Here is a 19,469-nt window from a genome sequence, read left to right as displayed (position 1 = left end):
GGAGCCGGCCTCAGGGAGACCCATCTAGTCCACCTGGCCTGGGCCCTGCGGTGTGGTGCATGGCCGCATGGGCTCCTAGGCGGGGTGCTGGTCTTTGGGGACCTCTGGGCCTCTTGGCTGCTCCCTGGCTTCCCTCTGGCCTTCTGACTTCCCAGTGCTCAATGGACCCCAGGCCCGCAACACCAGCAACCCAGGCATGCTTGGGGAACTTAGCGGGGCCCCACCAGACCACCACTCAGAATCCGCATTTCAACAGGGCCCCCGAGCTGTGTGCACATCTAAGTCCTAGAAGCCATACCTGGAGGCCCCTGTGAGGTGGACAGGTCATGGTGGGTCAGCGGAACACACCGGCAGTCACCATTCCACCACCCTGAGCCCCTTGCACCCAGAGCCCAGCAGCCCAGGGTGGTCCTGGACAGGCTCTGCCAGGCGGCATAGGGCTGACAACCCCTCGGGACCCCGCCCTCCCCTTCTAGGTGCAGCAGATTGAGGGTAATGACTGGGAAATTGCAGGGCTGCGGCGCGGCTGGCGCCAGGACAGCTTTCTTCCTCTTGCAGAGACGCAATCGTCACCACCTGCATCAACTCCCTGACAAGCTTCTCCTCCGGCTTCGTCGTCTTCTCCTTCCTGGGGTACATGGCGCAGAAGCACAATGTGCCCATCGGGGATGTGGCCAAGGATGGTGAGTCCCCGCCCCGCGCACCCACGCTCCCTGTGGTGGGAAGGTGCCCAGGGCCTGAGCCTTGTCAGTTGCTGGAGTCGCCGACACCAAGGGGGCTGCCATGCCTGGCCCGTGTCCAAATGCCGTAGTCCAGCCATCAGAAACTTCAACTGATGCACGGGCTAATGCGGCCCATGGAACCAGGAGCGCCATCAACGCGAAGGCTCCCTCAGCAACTCAGCCCTCCTTGCGCTCCCTGCAGACTCTAAGAGCCTGCAGTCGGGGGCTGTGGGTGCCCTGTCCCTTGGTTCCCAGGGTTTGTCTGCACCATGATGGGCTCCTGCAGCTCAGGAAGGTGAGGCCTGAGCTGCTCCAGTCGCACACAGTGCGGGCCAGGGAAGCGGGCACGGCTCGGCAAAACAAGCAGTCGCTCCTGACAGCAGCAATTAGTCTAGAGAGATGACATGCCTAAGTGGACCTGGGGACCTAATCAGAGAAGTCCACTGGTCCAAGCACGGGGTTCCTTCTGGCCTAGCGGACTTCTGGGGCTGAGCGTCCTCTACACCTGGATGCCGTGGCTGAGCTTGGGGAGGGGATTGCTGTCTTGACCTGTCTCTATTATTCTAACAAAGTCCTGGAGACTGGATATTTATAAAGAAAGAGGTTTAGCCTTCTGGCAAGTCCAGGAGCATTGGCGCCAGCACGGGCTCCCCTCTGGCGAGGCCTAAGGCAGAGACGACACTGCACGCAGAGGAAGGGCAGCTGTGTGTGGATGGAGCCAGCCTTGGGTGGACTCGCTCACCCAGGCCTTCCAGACCTGACCTGCTCCCGGGGACCCAGCCCTACCTCCAAAGAACGCTGATCCCTTCACAGGGCGGTGCTGCAGAACCACCTAGAAAGCCCACCACCCACTCTGCTCCATAGCCATGGGTGAGAGGCCTCGCCCACTGCCGGCGCTTCCAGGCAGAGTCCAGAGACCAGGCGCAGGTACAGGCCTGGGCACTCACTCGGGCGGTCTGCCGTGGCTCGGAGCAGCCAGAACTCCAGGGTCTCCTAGGACCACTCGGGGTCCTGTCAGCCGGGGACCCTTGCCCACCTCAGGCTTGTTCTGAAGGGCAGTGAGGAGGAAGAGCCCCTTTTCCCTCCATGGGCTGACCTCTGGGCAAGGCAGGTCCCTTCGTGTGCCTCCTGCTGGCTTCCTCAGATCCTCCTCCTGGGGCTGCCCCTGACCCAGCCAGCATCCTCGCTGACCCATCTCTTCCTGTCTGAGGAAGGGACATGGGTGCTATGGGCCCCACTCTCTGCGCTCGGGCATCGAGCCGGGGCACAGCCCTGGTCATCCTCCCCTTGGTCCTCAGAGAGCTGAGCCACAGGACCTCACTTTGCAAGTAGGCACAGGCTGGGCGCCAAAGGGCTGCCCCCACCCCAGCAAGAGAGCCGGCGCTGGCATGACAGCTCAGGGTGCTTCCCAGGTGCTTCTCCAGGAAAAAGACTCTAATAAAGGAGGGAGAAGGGAGCCGTCGTGCAAATAAACACAGAGGAGTAAGTTTACTCACTGCTGTGTCTGCGTTTTCACCCTTCCTGCTGCCCTTTAGTATGATAAGTAGCAGTAGCTTGCCAAGCCCGTTAACCCCTGAGAGTGAAGCTCCGTGTCCTCGAGGTGCTTCCCAACAAGCAAAGTAAATGTCATGGGCAGCCCTCCTCTGAGGCCGCAGGGTGAGATGTCACTCAGGTACAGAAGCCCACGGCAGGACCTCGGCTCCATCCCAGGCAAGCCGTGAATAACCTTCCCAGTTCTCAGCTTGTGCCGTTTAGCTGCAGTCTCAAACATGCCTGAGCCCCCGCCCCTGTTGAAGCTGTGCCTGGCCCACCAGGGAGTGTGGGAGCCACAGGGAGCCCCGGCCTGCCCCGCTGCTTTGGGACAATAGCTCCCCATAAAACTTCTGGGAGGCGGACTTCCTCGAGTTTTTGTTTTTGGGGGTTTTGTTTGTTTGTTTGTTTTTTGTTTTGTTTTGTTTTGGTTTTTGCTGTATAGAGATGGAACCCAGGGGCATTCTACCTCAGAGTTATACCTTCAGCCAGATTTTTTTATTCTTTATTTTGAAACAAGGTCTCGCTAAGTTGCAAAGGGCCTCACTAGTAGCGGAGGCCGTCCACCAACAGCAATCCTCCTGTCTCAGCCTCCCAAATGCTGGGATTACAAGCATGTGCCACCATGCCCGGTTCTGTTTGGTTCTTTTTTTTTTGAGGGGGGGTTCCAGGGAATGGAACCCAGGAGACTCTACCTCCGGGCTACACCCTCAACCTATTTTATATTTTTTATTTTTGAAACAGGGTCTCACTAAGTTGCTGAGAGCCTCACTAAGTAGCTGAGTCTGGCTTCAAACCTGTGCAATCCTTCTGTCTCAGCCTCCCAAGTACTGGGGTTACAAGCGTGTACCCCCACGCCCGGCTCTCTTTGATTCTTTAAAGAGATTGGCGAGTGGCAGTTCGTGTAGGCTGGAGTTGGACATACATCCTGCTGAGCATGAGGGAAACAGAAAAATAGAAAGTTACAGGCCTGCGGGCCGAGCCTGGGCTCCACACCAGCGGGCAAGGTGCTCTTCTCCAAGGCAAGCCATGGGAGCCAGGCATGGTGGCACGTGCTTGTCATCCCAGTATTTGGGAGGCTGAAACGTGAGGATTGCAGGCTCAAGAACAGCCTCGGCAACCTAGCAAAACCCTGTTTCAAAATAAAAATAAAATAGGGCTGGGAGTGTAGCTTGGAGGTAGATTGCCCCTGGATTCCTTCCCCAGTACCACACACACACACACACACACACACACAAAAGTAAGCCAATGGTCCACTCAGCCATGTGGGAACATCTTTTACTGTGGGACCATTTGGGACAAGGTGTGTCTGGCTGCCCTTCCTTGTGTGTTTGTGTGTGCATGCATGTCTGTTCCTTGTGTGTGTATGTATGTCGGCTGTGTGTTCATATATGTATGTATGCAGCTGCAGCTGCATTTTTGTGTGTAGACACATAGCTCTTCCTTGTGTGTTTGTGTGTGCACATGTCTATGCTGTGTTTCATATGTGTGCTTGTGCAGATACAGCTGCATGTTTGTGTGTAGATACATATCTGTTTCTTGTGCGTTTGTGTGTGTGTTCATACGTGTGTGTGGGTGCAGCTGTGTGTAGGTAAACATATCTGTTCCTTCTTTGTTTGCATGTGTGTGCTTATCTACAGTGTGTGTTCATACATGTGTGCATGAGGGTGCAGCTGCATATTTGTATGTAAAAATATTCGTTCCTTTTGTGTTTGTGCATGTGTGCACATGTCTGCAGTGTGTGGTCATACATGTGTGCATGCAGGCGCAGCTGCCTGTTTGTGTGTAGACACATCTATCTGTTCCTGTGTGTTTGTGTGTGCACATGTCTGCAGTATGTGGTCATACATGTGTGCATGCAGGTGCAGCTGCATGTTTTGTGTAGACATGGCTGTTCCTTGTGTTTGTGCACGTGTGCACACGTAGTCATCACATTGTCTGTACAGGAAGACTAACTGGAAAGGTGTCGCACAGGTTAAGCAGGACAGAGACACAGGATGCTTCGGAAGCCTTCCTGTCCCGCCTGCCTCCCTTCTCTGTTCTGACTTTTCCCTTCCCAGCACCCACTAGCCGGGCGTGGATGGTGTGGGGGAGCGAGATGCGAGGCTGGGCTGAGAGCAGCCTTGGCATGTTCTGGAGTCCTGGCCAGTGTGTGCTAAGCGCAGGACAGATGCTCCGGGAGAGAGGAGCCGCGGGGGTGCCTGGCACTGAGCTGCCTGCGGGGCTCCGTGGTGACGAGTGCACTCTGACTCCAGGGCCGGGGCTGATCTTCATCATCTACCCCGAGGCGATCGCGACGTTGCCGCTGTCCTCGGCCTGGGCAGTGGTTTTCTTCAGCATGCTGCTGACGCTGGGGATCGACAGCGCGGTGAGTGCGGCGGGCGTGGCTGCACACCTGCGCCTGCCGGGACCACTGGCACTGCCCCTGCAGGGCCAGGCGAGACCTCAGCTGTTCAGCATGGAGCCCATGCATGCCCCTGGAGCGAGGCTTGCTGGGTGGTGCCCTGCCCCTCTCCTTCCTGCTCTGGGCCTCACGGGTGCTGCCCCGGGCTCCTGAGTCTGAACACACAGCAAGGCCCCAGAGGCATGGGTCAGAATGTGTGGCCAGCCACAGGGCATGAACAGCAGGTTCCCCGTCTGTCCCTGCCCTCTCACAAAGACTGGGGGCTGAGCACAGCCAGGCCCAGCCTGGACGCTCCGCATGCAGCCCACCCGCATCCTGCCGGTGTCCGGGCCTGGATGGGCCTGGTCTGCAGGACCTCGCCTCTCCTTCATCGGGGGGCACAGGATGGCTGGGTGCTTGCTGATGGGGCTCAGGGCATGCTTCCTGTAAGGCAGGCATTAAGAGACCTTCCCATAGGAGCAGGGTCACACACCACTACCCACACCTCCATCTGCCACAGCCCCAGGGTGCACCACAGGTCCCCGTGTTCTCGTACCTGGGAGGGCCCCCATGAACAGTGCTTGAGGCTCAGGGCACTAAGCAGGTACGCAGGCGCCCAGGTGATGGGCCAGTGCACCCAGCTGCTCTCAGGGAGATGCTTCACGTAGGAACCACTGGCCGAGCAGCTCTCAGCAAGGCGCCCACCCCTTACCCTCCGCAGCGGTGGGTGGCCCTGCGTTAGCCCAGGGGCTTTGAGGTTCATGGGCACCCCCTCTTCCTGGAGGCCACGGCCCAGGGAAGCCCTGCTGAGGCCATCTTCCCTCACCCTGCCGGGGGCTACTTGGAGCCTCCTCCATGGCCACTGTTGTCCCCCCACCGAGTGAGGGGCAAGGGTCCCGGCGGTGACGACCACTGCTGTGTCCTGTAGATGGGCGGCATGGAGTCCGTGATCACGGGGCTCATCGACGAGTTCCAGCTGCTGCACAGGCACCGCGAGCTCTTCACGCTCTTCATCGTCCTGGCCACCTTCCTGCTGTCTCTCTTCTGCGTCACCAACGTATGTTGCCGCCTGCTCCTGCCCGTGGTCCCCAACACAGGGCAGTGCTGTCGGCGCCTGTAGGCTGTGCAGAGCTGCAGGGTCTCCAAGAGCTGCCATTCAGCTCCCCCAAACAGTGTCCTTTAGCCACACACTGGGGCCGTAGGCCTGGAGTTTGGTCCAGGAGGACTTTGGCACCTGGGCAGCTCGCTTGGCAGCAGCCACCTCCCTGAGGAATGAGGGGTGGTGAAAGGGAGGTGGCAGAGGCCCTGTGGGCAGCCAGGGCCATGTCCCCTGCAAGGGGGGACACCAGGAGCAGCACCTGATGCTTTCTACCTGGAGTTGCAGGCACGGAAAGGAGAGGTTGCCTTTCATTTTTCATAATAAATATGTCCCTAAGAAGCCACACGCAGATTGGTTCTAGAAACTTAAATCAAGCTTTATAGGGAACGAGTAGAGTATGTCGGTCTGCCGAGCGAGTCCTCTGGCCAGGCTCTTAGGGGAAGCAGACCGGGGAGGTGCCACGGCCGGGCCCCATGTTCAGCGGGCTCCTCTCTCTTCCAGGGGGGCATCTATGTCTTCACGCTGCTGGACCACTTTGCGGCAGGCACGTCCATCCTCTTTGGCGTGCTCATTGAAGCTATCGGGGTGGCCTGGTTCTATGGTAAGTCCCGGGGAGTGCCGTGCAGTCCCCATAGCTGCCAGTTAGCATCTTCTTACTTTGTTCAGCAAAGCCACCTTGAAAAGAGTAATGTTGAGCCTGGCATGATGGTGCATACTTGTAATCCCAGCATTTGGGAGGCTGAGACAGGAGGATCGCAGTTCCCAGCCAGCCTCAGCTACTTAGGCCCTTGGCAACTCAGTGAGACCCTGTTTCAAAATAAAGAATAAAACATAGGGCAGGAGGTGTTGCTTGGAGGTAGAATGCCCCTGGGTTCCATCCCCAGTACCACAAAAGAAAAAAAGAAAGAAAGAAAAGAGGCATGTTGGCTCCAGGAAGCTCGGGCTGTGGCTCTTGTGGTGAACAGGGGTTTGACAACTACCCGTCCTGTCGGTCTGCCTCCCAGGAAGCTGTGAGGTGGTCGGGGCCAGCCTGTGTGGCTATGCACCTGTCCTGCAGGGACGTCTCAACAGTCTGGGACGGCGAGGCTCTCGGTGCTGGGGTTCTCATGCCTGTCCGCAGAAGGGAGGGCCCTGGCCAGGTGCCCAGGAGTCCCTGCTCCCCAGCACCAGGATGGCTTTGCCTCCATCCCAGGAACCGGCCAGCCTGCCCCTTGTAGGGAGCTGGGTCATATGATGCCGTTGGCTTGAGTGAGGGTGGTCAGAAGGTGGCCCACTTTCTAAGATGTCCAATGGATGTGCCCTGCTGACCACCACAAGTCCAGTCGCTTCTTCCTAAATGACAACTGCGAGGACGTGGCCAGCATGTGGCCTGGGGATGGGCGTGGCTCCCCGCTCACCGTGCCGCTGCCCCTGGGTAGCGCCCACGTGTAGCTTGAACGGCAACAGGAGGCCCACCCTGGAGACCGGCTTACCCTCTCCCAGCGCACTGGCCTGGCCAAGGCATGAGTCACATTCTTGGTTTTCATTCTGTGGAATGGGTCACGGTGCCGACTCACCTGACCTGGCCAGCTCCTTGAGAGGCTGGCCAACCACAGCACACGCTCCTCTCTATAAACGCAGGAATCTAGCCGGACGCCGAGCGGCTGAGCCCCACCCACCTTGGAGGACTCCTGGTGTGCTGCGTGTGCGGGCCACGCACAGCCCCAGGGCTCTGGAGACTGGGACCCGCAACAGGGCCCTGGCTTGGGAGGCTTCACCTGGCAAATAGCTCACGTTCCTAGAACATTTTGATTATACTTTTTGTTCTGCATAAAAGGGCACTATCGAACTGTTTGTGCTTTCACTGGCACCTGGAATCAATACTCTGTCGCTTTAAATTGTTATCCCAGACAGGGTGGCCCACGCCTGTAATCCCAGGGCTTGGGAGGCTGATACAGGAGGATCGCAGGCTTGAGGGCAGGCTCAGCAATTCAGTGAGACCCTGTTTCCAAACAGAAGAGCTGCGGGTGTAGCTCAGAGGTAGAGTGCCCCGGATTCAATTCCCCGTACAAGACCATTGCAGTCTCCCTCCAACCCCCAGAAGCAGAACCTCACAAGGAGCAGAGTGCTACCTCAAACATCTCCACCGCTGTGGCCTCTAGCCTCTCACTCAGCCGGTCCTCCCCGAGCTGCAGGAGCTGGGGCCGCCATTTCTCCAAACACAACCGATGCCACCTACGTCTAAGTGAAACCAGCCGGCAGTGCTAATGAGATCGCATCTGAATACGCCCTGCTGAGTGACCCTGGAGGGGGCTGGATCCGAGGAGGCGGGTGGCCAAGCCTGCCCAGGGTGCGGAGCCCAGGGGCCAGCACTCCTGCTGCCTTGGCCCCATTCCTGCGGCCCTGAGTCATCTGCGTGTCTCTGGGCGTCAAGGGATCTGACAGAGCCTTCTTTCTGATGTGACCCTGGGGCCTGCTTGGCCCCGAAGCCCTGCTCACAAGAGTCAGAGGCCAGGCCGGCCTCAGGGTGGAGGGGAATTGCCGCTAAGTTCTTATCAATTCCTGAAGGAGTCAGATAATACTACCCAAAGAAAAACATTTCTAAAGCAGAATGCTGGTCGTTACTACTAGGGAGAAAATACCCTTTATTACATTTCTAGAAATAGCTTCTCATAAAAAGCTATGATTGTGTACGTACAGTAGAACACGGCTCAGCCTTGAGAAGGAAGGCAGTTCTGACTCATGCTCTGTCACGGATGAGCCTCGGGACTTTGTGCTAATTGAAATAAACTGGTCCCAAAGGACAGTCCTTGTGCTCCTGCTCCTGCGCGGCAGGAGCCAAGTCCGAGGAGGTGGACGGCAGCGGCGGGGCCGGAGGCGGCGTCTGCTTCCTGGGACACTGTGAACGGCCCACAGGTCGTGGGCACTGATGGCTACGCTGCCAAGTGGGATGAGCTGAGCTGTTTATAAAACAGTTTAAAAACGGTTAAAATGCTAAATTTATGTTAGGTGCATTATACCATGTTTGTTTTGTGGCACTGGAGATTGAGCGCAGGGGTATTCTACCTCCAAGCTATATCTTCAGCCCTATTTTTTATTCTTGATTTTGAAACAGGGTTCCACTAAGTTGCAGAGGGCCTCACTAAGTAACTGAGGCTGGCTGTGAACCCTGATCCTCCTGTCTCAGCCTCACAAATACTGGGATTACATGCGTGCGCCACCACGCCCGGATTATACTGTTTTTTTTTTTTTTTAAAGTGAAATAAATCTGTGGGTTGCAGAGGGAGGTGGGGAAGTCCTGGACAGGAAGGGGTGGCGCAGGGAGGGCGGGGCGCGGGGCTGGCCTCGGGGCCTCCCTGGCTACACGCCCGCCCCGCACTGCGCCAGCACGGGGCTCAGTCAGTCCCCTTGGTGGTTTCGGGGCGTCTCCTGCCGTGTGTCCGGGGTTGGCAGGAACCTGGCATGTGTTGAGCAACCCAGAACATGCTATGCTGACCGGCTACGGCTCCCCACAGGTGTACGTCAGTTCAGCAAGGACATCGAGCAGATGACGGGCCGGCGGCCCAGCCTGTACTGGCGTCTGTGCTGGAAGCTGGTCAGCCCCTGCTTCCTCCTGGTAAGGGGCCCGCCGCGCCGTGCCTGCCCTGCCTGGCCCTCACATCCCTTCTGGCCTCCCAGAGGCGTCTTCCACCTTGGCCTCTGGTCCCCAGGGAGCCCGCGTGAGACCCCGGCAGCTGTGGACCACAAGGTCCCAGTGAGCCTGCCCTGGCCAGCCCCTCCTGATGGGAGAAGCCAGCCCAGACAACTGTCCCCACTTCTGCTGTGAGGTCTGAGGGGGAATTAGACTGGACGGAGTGATGGGTGGGGGCCCGATGAGCACCAAAAACCCTGAGGACAAGACACCCGGACTGTCCCCTGCGCCTGGCCTCTCAACCTCAGCACTGTTGCTGTGGCCAGTAGGTGGCTGGGCTTATGACCAGGGACCAGTCGGCAAACTAGAACCACAACCTAGAGCTCCAGCTGCCTGCGTTTGTAAAGAGCTATGGCAATGCGGCCACACCTCCTCTCCCAGGACTGGCCTGTGCTGTTTCCACGCAAGGACAGCGGGGCGGGCGCCTGGTGAGCAGACGCTCTGGCCTGCCTGAGGGGCGGGGGGTGCCAGGTCTGAGCGGAGGCCCTTGAGCTGCTCAGGGACAGGCACCACCCTGTGTCCAGTGTCACGAGGGTGGGCCAGCCCAGTGCGCACCCCCGCAGCCCCTGGCAAAGGTCCCTGTGCACCCAGGGTGCCAGACAGTATCCAGGAGCCGCCCTCCTGGGGAAGCCTCCGCCGCGCCGGCCTCTGCCTCCCAGGCCTGAGCCTGCTGCTCTGCTTTGGACCCTTGGGTCTTGGTTGGGCCACTCCCCTGTTGATAAGCAACTCCAGCACCGAAGAGCTGGCCTGTCACAGGAGAGGCACCAGTCCTCCGATATCCAGGTGACTCTTGGAACTTCATACTGAAACACGCTTCGTGAGCGTTACTGTTTTTTATTGTGTGTGTATGGGTGGGGGAGTCCTGGGGACTGAATCTGTTACGGTTTGAAATGGTGGGGTTCTTTTTCTTATTCAACTAAGGTTGGTTGGATAGAAAAAAGGGCAGTTCAGTGCAGCTTCAACAAACCTTTGTTACAAAATTAGTAGGAAATAGATCAGTAGGAAATAGAGAAGAGAAAAAGCAGCATGCTGACCCGCATGCTGGGGAGCCCGAAAATGGAACTCCGGCCCCTTTTGGGGACCTCAACCTTAAGTAGATTTTGTATTGGTATCTTTCTCATCAGCGTTACCAAGGCAATGGGCTAGTTACTTATTCCTTAGCCAGGTGGTGCCTCTTTGTCTCCGGACAGTGCACTTACTAAGTGCAAGGGTCAAGAATCTACCTGGCCCTCGGCTCTATTGTATTGGGCAGTATTGGTTGCTCATCAACTAGGGTGCTTTGAAGCCACACACAGAGTTTACCTTTCCTATGCCCAAGCCAGATCCCAGAGGAGAGGAGGTAAACAGAGGCACCCGTTGCATCTATTGTAATTTTAGGGCTAATGGCTTCAGTTGACTCTAAGGCTTTTTCTATAGGTTAATGATTAGAATGAAGGGCAAGGACAGAGAGGAACTCTGCACTGTAATCGCTGCAGCCCCTCCCTGCCTGAGCGCCTGCGCAGCACCCAGGCTCTGACTATACTATACACTTTAGAAATTACCAAAGCAATTTTCCAATACTAGCACCTTAATACATTGATGCCTCTTCCCAATACTGGTACAGAATCCAGGACATTCTACCTCTGAGCCATCCCCCTTGTACTTTTTATTTTTGTTTTCAAAACCGGGTCTTTCTAGGTTACTGAGAGTCTCATTAGGTTGCCAAGGCTAGCCTCGAACCTGTGATCTTCCGATCTCAGCCTCCCAAGTGCTGGGGTTACAGGCACGTGCCACCACGCCCAGTGCTTCATAGAGTTTTAGATAAAACCTGCAAACTATACTGACCAGAGCTTTGCTCTGCCAACCTGCTGGAAACATGACCTTCCGTTGCTTTGTGTCCTGCTCTGTTTAATTTTGGAGCCATTTCCTATGAAGTTTGGAGATTAACGGCAAGGTGATTCCCATGTTGTCTTGCGTCCCGAGTTGCCGTGTGGCGTCTGCCCTCTGGTCCGCATTCTGTCTGGCCCCGAGGAGACGGCACACACTGTTACGTGACCTCTCTAGCCGGTCGCGACACCACACTCCCCAGGCAGTTCCCAGAGGGAAACAACTTAGGCGCGGGAGTGTGACGTGGCAGGCACGGTGCACTCCCAGGGAGACAGCGCGGCACGTCAGCGCCACATGTGCCCAACTCACGTGCCAAGGAAACGGCCCTGGAGACCGTGCCCACTCCCACGGCCGGCTCTCAGACTCGCCTGCTCTCGGGGCCGGCCTGCGGCCCCGCCCCAGCCGCCTTGGCTCTGGGGCCCGGAGTCTTGACGGGCAGCGTGGCAGGAGGGCGTCCAGGCTGACCTGAGACGTGGTCTAAATGTGCCCTGCCAGGCGGGTGTCGCTTCACTGACACGGAGGAACACAGCGAGTGAGAACTCACATTCTAAGCTACATCGACACGCGTATGAGCCCGTGTCCCTGGGAGGACCCATCTCTCCTGGGAATAGTGCGGGTAGTTGGTGCAAAGTACACGTGTCTTAACGTACACCTAAGGTACATAGCATGCAGAAGTGTGCACGGTACACATGGAGTTATAAAGTGTACCTGTATGTATATGGTATGTTGTAGGTACACAGTGCTTGTGTTGGTACAGGATGAACACATGGGTGTACATTTGACACATGTACATGGCACATGTGTGGCACGTGGCACACCTACATATGACAGGTGCACCTTTACATTGTACATTCGTGTGCACCATGTATGTTGTCTGCACAGCACACATGTGGTACATGGTACATTGGGGGCGTGCAGTACTCCAGTGTATATACCGTGTGTGTGTATGGATACATAGTACATATGTGTGCACAGTATTTGTGGTTACACAGTACATGTTCAAGTGCATGCTACATAGGTCTGTACAGTATGTGTGGTTTTAAAATACAAATGTGTGCATAGAACATGTAGAGTACACTGTACACCACACATTGTGAGTGCAAAGTATGCATGTAAATAGTGCATTTGTGGTTACACAGTGAATATTGTGTGCACAGTCTATGTGTGGTACATGTGTGGATGCACAGTACACGTGTATACACTGCACTGTGTGGTTAGGTAGTGCGTGTGTGCACAGTACACATGCAGTATGTGGTATGTGTGTAGGTGCACAGCACACAGAACACGACTTACGCATGCACATATGGGGGATGATAACCGGCTGCGTGGAGATCCCTCGGAACGATGGGACCGCCCCTGCAGTGGCCGCCACTGGCCCCTTTGCAGCGTGGCCATCATATGGCCCAAGGTGAGGTCTGACATCCACAGGCCTCTTGAAGAATGAACAGGGACTGAGCCCCACTGCGTGGGGTGGCCTGAGGCTTCAGTGGACCGCAGTGGCCAGCGTTGCTTGTGCTTCCAGCCAAGGCGGGAGTGGGGCAGGGCAGGTGGGTGGACAGGCCGCGGAGCCGCCGCTTCAGCCCGAGGCCACGAGGGCCGTCCGCAGGCACGTCCCAGCAGCCTCCGCCAGGGCTGCTGACCGCGGGCCCTCGCTTTCAGTTCGTGGTTGTGGTCAGCGTGGTGACCTTCAGCCCGCCACACTACGGAGCCTACATCTTCCCCGCCTGGGCCAACGCGCTGGGCTGGGTCATCGCCGCGTCCTCCATGGCCACGGTCCCCATCTACGCGGTCTACAAGCTCTGCAGCCTGCGGGGCTCCTTCCGAGAGGTGAGTGTTCAGCTGGGCCTCCCCACCCTGGCCCTGGGAGCAGGGCGGCAGGGGCTGAGGGCAAGAGCGGGAGGTGAGCAGTGGAGCCGGTGTAGCAGGCAGGCTAGTATCCACCTGGTCGTGCATGCGTGTGTCCACGTGTGTCTGTGGGGGGGTCACACACGTCTCTGTGTGCCTGTTTGTGTCCAGGGGTAGACCTGTGTGTATGAGCATCATACCATATGTCAGTGAGTCCGTGAGTCTGTGTGCCACGTACATGTGCGCGTCATGCCCTATATCTGTGTGCGTGTGTGTGCACGCACATGTGTGTGCATAGGCACTTCCATGCTGCTGCATGTGAGGCTTCGTAGAAAGCACCACCGTCTGAGGCTCCTGTGGGGGGAGCCGGCCCCTCGAGGACTGAGACTGTGGGAAGGGGCCCGGTGCCGTGTCTGCAGGAGGGTCTGAGCCCACAGGCCTGCGTGGCGCTCCCCAAACACAAACAAGCAAAGCCTTAGCAGCAGAGACAGGTGGCCATGTGGAGTGGGCTGCCCCAGGGGCCCAGGCAGGGACACGCTTCAGGAGCCAGGGCCACCCCGAGCTCCCGACGAGCACAGGCCTGGGAGCACCGAGCAGTGAGCTTTGCACGTGGTGCTCCCAGCAGGAGAAAGGGCCCTGCAGAGCACCACCCTGCCCTGGACACAGACCCTCAGATGTGGCCATAGCGCGTCGACTCCAGGCCCGACCACGCGCCCGCTGCAGAGGCCGTCCACCACGGTGGGCGCGGCCGGTGCCAGCACCAACTGCCTCCTTTTCTCCTAGAAACTGGCCTACGCCATCACGCCCGAGAGGGATCGGGAGCTGGTGGACAGAGGGGAGGTGCGCCAGTTCACGGTGAGTCGGCCCTGCCCAGGCCCTGGGGAGGAAAACAGGCCGTCTAGGGGAAAGCGGCCTTCGGGCGCTGCCATGGCCCCCAGGGCCCAGAGAGCCGGCTGCAGCTGCAAAGCTCCTGCCGTCGGTCGGCACACACTCCGGGCCTAGGTGCTAGCCGAGGACTCTCTGAAGCCCTGGACTGGACAGGCAGCCCACGGGAATTAGAGCAGGGTCGACGATCACAGAACCCATGTGAAGGAGGATCCGTAGTGGTGGGGGCCGAGCAGACGTGAGGCCGCCAAAGGGCCGCCTGCCTCCCTGGGGACGTGAGGGCAGCGGGGCAGAGGGGCAAGGCCGGACGGGCTCCAGACGTGAGGGCAGTGGTCACACCTGGCCTCTGGTAGAGCTCACACTTCTCTTCTTGCTCTGGAGCCACAGTGCCCGCCTGCCTGCCAGGCATGTGCTGTGGAGCAGGCGTGGGTTATAATCCCAACCCTGGAGAGGTAGCTCAGTGCGGCTCTGTGAGGCCCCATGGCCACAGTGGGCAGCAGGAGGCCTGGCCTCTGTAAGGCCCCACAGCCAAACGGTGGGCATCAGGAGGTGGCCAGGGCTCTGTAAGGCCCCATGGCCACACAGTGGGCAGCAGGAGGTGGCCTTGGCTGTGTCTGGGAGCCTTCAGCTGCCCTTTCAGTCCCCAGGTGGTGGCCCCACTTCAGAACACTCACATGAATGCTGGGTGTCAGAACCCTGGGCCTAGGCGTGCCTGTAGGGCACCTGGCTGGGGTGCGCGGGGAGGCAGCAGGACAGGGCCCTCCTAGAGCTTTGCCCTCCTTTGGCGTGCCCCTCCCCCCCCCACTGGCCCTCCACCATGAACATTCTGTCTGTACTGAGGGACGGCAGGCACAGCCCCCAGGGGTGTCCATGACGTCCTGCTCACAGGAGCTGAGCGTTCACTGGATGTCACGTTGCTTCCCCTAGCTAGCTGGGCCCCGGACTGAGATCAGGACACCTGTGCCGGGAGGCGGGGACTGGACCAGTGAGGCAGGGCCAAGATCGGCTCCCTGCCTCCCTCCCTCAGCGCCCTTCCTTCCAACCTCAGAACCGCTCGCCTGTTCTGTACAAAGGAGCATCCAGGCCCCAGAGCTGGAGTTCCCCACCCTACCTGCCCAGCATGCCCTCCCCTGCCCGTGGCCCCATGCCACCTGGCTCAGGGCCTCCACTCTGACAGCACTTGCTGGCGGGCGGGCAGGGCCGCAGGCTTTGCTAGTCGTCTCAGTCTCCACGTTGGCAAGAAACTGCGCTCACTGGCCTCCTCGCTCACTGATTCTAGCTCCCTTCTACTTCCCACGAGTCCATTCTGTTACACTTTTACTAACTCCTTAACTTGGACCTTAAACCATTAATTTCCAACTTTTCTTCTTTTCAAATATAAGCATTCAAGGCTATGATTTTCCCTCAAAATGCCCCACTCGCTGCATTCCACGATTCTTTTTCCTAGTACTGAGAATTAAACCCAGGGCATTCTACCTCTGAGCTACACTCACATTCCCCTTTGATTTTGTCTTTTGAAACAGGGTCTTGCTGGGTTTCTGAGAGTCTCACTACTTGCTGAGGCTTTCCTTGAACCTGCAATTCTCATGTCTTAGCCTCCTAAGTACTGAGATCACAGGCATGTACTACCACATGTGGCTTACAATTTTTGATCTAGTATTTTTGTTATTTTTTAATTTTATTTTTATATGGAACGTATTGAAAATGGCATACATTCAGACTGTGCTTGGTGCCCTCTCCCACCCCCCAGATTCCCTTCCCCCCTCCCAACAATGAGAGTCCAGGCTGACCGTGCTACATTCACACACATTCAGATGTAGCTCCTCCATTGATCAACCTCAGCCTTCTTCCTCCCCTCCCCTTCCTCTCTGGCTTTGCTGAGGTTTCCCCTCCATTATCTGGAGTCCCTCTGGTATCCCCAATACTTTCTAGTTTGAGCATATCAGAGAAAACACAAGTCCCTTCTCTTTCTGTGCCTGGCTGATCTCACTTAAAATAATGTTCTCCGGGTCTTTCCATCTTCTTGCAAATGACATGATTTTGTTCTTTAAAGCTGAATATAATTCCATTGTGTGTATTTCCTATAATTTTGCAATCCATTCATCTGTTATTTAATTCTAATTAATTTTGATTTCCATTGTCTTCAACTCATAACTTGCTGAAAAGTCTGCTTTTAAATTCCCAAATATATAGGGATTTTTCTTTATCTTTTTGTTACTACTTTCTAAATTAATTGCACTAGGATGAGACATTCATGATACATGTTTGGTTTTTTTTTGAGGTATTGGAGATGGAACCCAGGGGCATTCTACTTCTGAATTACACACCCAGCCCTATTTTTTTATTCTTTATTTTGTTGGGTGTGTGTGTGTGTGTGTGTGTGTGTGTGTGTGTGGCTCTGAGGATGGAACCCAGAGGCATTTGACCTTTGAGCTATACCCCCAGCCCAAATTTTTATTCTTTATTTTGAAACAGGGTCTCACTGAGTTGCAAGGAGCCTCACTAAGTAGTAGCTGAGGCTGTCTGCGAACCGTGATCCTCCTGTCTCAGCCTCCCATGCTGGTATTACAAGGGTGCGCCACCACGCCAGGCTCATGATACCTGTTCTTTGAAACATATCAAGACTGCTTCTGCCCGTTATACTAGGCTGGTACAGGTGTTGCCTGGATTTTCTAGTCTGTAAGTTTAAGCCTACCTGGCCACTCGTTACTGAGTGCCATCTGTGGCATGGCCACTGGCGGGTGCTCTTCCAGCCCCCTGGGTCCCTAAGCCTTTGCTTCCCTTGCTCTGAGGCTGTTCTCTGAAGGAGATTCGTGTTCAGAATGAAGAAAGCTTCCCAGCGCTGTGAGCCTTCCCTCCCCACGAAGACGCTGCTCATCCGTGCTGAACTCAGAGACTGTCCTTGAGTTGCCTGAAATACTCTTGTAATCAGTTTTCATCCTTGTAGTGATGTGAGGGTTTAGATGTCTTTTGGAAACCTAGCACACACCTGGAAGGTTTGGTTTGGTTTGGTTTGGTACTGGGGATTGAGCCTGGGGACATTGTACCTCTGAGCTATGCTCCCAGCCCTTTTTAATTTTTTATTTTGAAACAGAGTCTCATTAAGTCACTGAGTTGTTGAGGCTGGTTTCAAACCTGTGGTCCTCCTGTCTCAGCCTCCCAAGCCGTATTTAGAGACATGTGATACCACGCCAGCTGATTATATTAATAGTTGTCATAGCAGTTGGCAAAAGCTTCACTTAAAGCCTAGAGTTAGCCAGTACCTCCATCCCTTCTGTGTACAAGGAACTAAATCTTTCTCCTACTGATTAATCTGCTACCATTTTCCAACATTCCACTTCTATCTTTTTAACCCACAAATTAGATATTATTTTTGCTGTTTGGATTGTGCTAATATCGACCACATTACGGGGTCTGTGAGTGCTTGGAGGCCATTGGCTCAGCACATGTTTGGCATATACATCATTCCTGCTAGGATCATTTTCTGGCTTTTTAAAGACATCCTTGAGACAGTCCCATATGAGGTCTCTGCGTAAACTGTCTCTTGAGTGGCCGCAAACCTCTTTAGGTCACCACCAATCACAGAAGTGTCTCCTGGGCTCCCAGTCCCGGCACGGAGCCAGCTGCCAGCTGACTGCTGGGACATCCCCGCTCCTGGGTCTCGGCCGATGTGCTGACTCCTGCCGACCACACTCAGGGCTGGCTATATCTCGTGTTTCTGTCTCCTTTATCTGAGAGTCTGTGGCTTGGCCGCAGCCTGTGAGGATGTGGCTTCTCCCTGAGAACCTCTTCCTCCAGAGGTCACTTCGCCCCTGCTGGTGATGAGGACAGAGGGCCACTCTCCCTGGGGTGGACTCAGCTGGGTCTCGGCAGAGCATCCCCTCACCACGGGCTGGAGTGGGGCTGCCCCAGAGTTGCCCCGCTGGGACTGTGGCCACCCAGCCTGACTCCTCCGCTCCCTGGGATCTATGACATACCAGACGGTTCCTTTGCCGGCATCACGTGTCTGCCCCAGGTCACTGTGGCCCCAGCGCCATGACCTGCGTAGGCTGGAGAAGCTCCGCAGGCCTCCACGGGGAGACAGAGGACCTGCCACGTGGCCGGGACGTGGTGGCACCCTTCTCTCTCTGTAGCGACTGTGAGAGGAACAAGCCCAGCAAGTCCTCCCTTAGAGATGTCTACACACATACTTAAAACACTTAGCGGTGCCTGCTTCCCCTGCTCCACCCCCGGCAAAACGAGCAGCCACACAGTGACAGGTGAGGGTGGGGGCTCCAATCCAACCGGTGCCCCCCGGTCTCCTCATCTGGGAGTCAGCAAGGCCGGCTCCCACAATGGGGGCTCAGCTGGGAGGGTCTCGGAGCACAGAACCCCACTCTGGTGAACCACCAAGGGCCCCAAGAAAGTGTTGGGGGAGGCGGAGGGAGCATCACCAGGTCAGTATGGCAGGACCATGGAAGGCAGCTCTGGTTCCCAGGTGCCGGCGTGCCTCCGGGACACCCGTGGCCCCCACGTCCACACGCCAGCCTGCGCAGAGGCCACCCTCCCACAGCTTGTTCTTATCAACCAACACTTTAGTTATAGACACTTAAATTGGGCTGCGGGTCCTCACTGCCCCGCGGGAGCGGCATTGACCTGGGCCCTCAGTGGGCTTCCTCAGGGGCAGGCTGAGCTGCAGCGGGGTCGGCACCCAAGCCGCCTCCAGCAGGGGCTGCTCTCCCCACTCCTGAACAGTGCTGCTTCCTTTCCAGCTGCGCCACTGGCTCCTGGTGTAAGGCGCAGCGGGGACGGACGCCCCGGGCCGGTCCTCACCTGGGAGAGAGGGCAAAGGCAAGTCCAGAGGAAGAGGCGACTTCTCCCTTCAACCTCTTTACTGGACATCAGCGCGTCGGGCTCCATCCTCGCGAGAGGCCGTCTGCCCTGTGTCTGCGGGAGCCACCTAGCTCCACCTGGTGGGGTCCGGCCTTCCACTTCTCACCGCCTCTGCCCGCGCAGGGCTGGCTCGCGCCGCCCTGGGAGCACGTCCTGCTGTCCACCTGTGCTCCGGGAGAGGGACCTTGCTAATTGTACATACACAAGAATCCCACTGCTCACGGTAGCTGCCCAGACAATTTATTTTGCTCACATTAAAAAAGCCAAGTATCTTAGTGTAATTGTACAGAGGTGAGGTAGGAGAGAGCGTTCACGTGTGTGAAGTCTTTTCCTGGTGCTTGGCTCTGAGCAGATGCCGGGATGTGCAAGCCCCTGGCCACCTCACCACCGCGTTGGCCTGGCTCGGGCTCAGAGGAGACTTGCTCCTCCAGAGCCCACACCCCAGCTTGAGCACACCTGGCCACACCCCCGGCCGGGCTGCTTCTCTCAGGCACAAGTCACATGGTAGGAACACTTTTCCTGTTAGGGAATGGCTCTGAACAGTCATATTTACCTGTGAGTCCAAACTAATTCTCCAAGTGCAAGGTTAGTCTCTGC

The 19,469-nt window shown here is 56.8% G+C and overlaps 1 protein-coding gene across 1 annotated transcript in view; it reads left to right on the top strand.

Annotated features, from left to right (window-relative positions):
* The window catches only part of SLC6A3 (solute carrier family 6 member 3), a gene marked incomplete at both ends in the record, with an annotated part of 38,302 nt that extends 19,527 nt beyond the window's left edge, over positions 1–18,775 (top strand). Inside the window, 8 exons of the mRNA XM_080715921.1 lie at positions 559–683; positions 4,508–4,620; positions 5,564–5,692; positions 6,236–6,335; positions 9,229–9,329; positions 12,930–13,097; positions 13,899–13,970; positions 18,752–18,775. Of these exons, the coding sequence (XP_080572047.1) occupies positions 559–683; positions 4,508–4,620; positions 5,564–5,692; positions 6,236–6,335; positions 9,229–9,329; positions 12,930–13,097; positions 13,899–13,970; positions 18,752–18,775 (832 nt within the window). The remainder of the gene's footprint in view (positions 1–558; positions 684–4,507; positions 4,621–5,563; positions 5,693–6,235; positions 6,336–9,228; positions 9,330–12,929; positions 13,098–13,898; positions 13,971–18,751) is intronic.
* Positions 18,776–19,469: the final 694 nt, after the last annotated feature.

Source organism: Muscardinus avellanarius (assembly GCF_963383645.1).
Source record: "Muscardinus avellanarius genome assembly, chromosome: 1".
In the NCBI taxonomy this organism is placed as follows: Eukaryota; Metazoa; Chordata; class Mammalia; order Rodentia; family Gliridae; genus Muscardinus; species Muscardinus avellanarius.
This window is presented reverse-complemented; position numbering and strand designations above follow the sequence as displayed.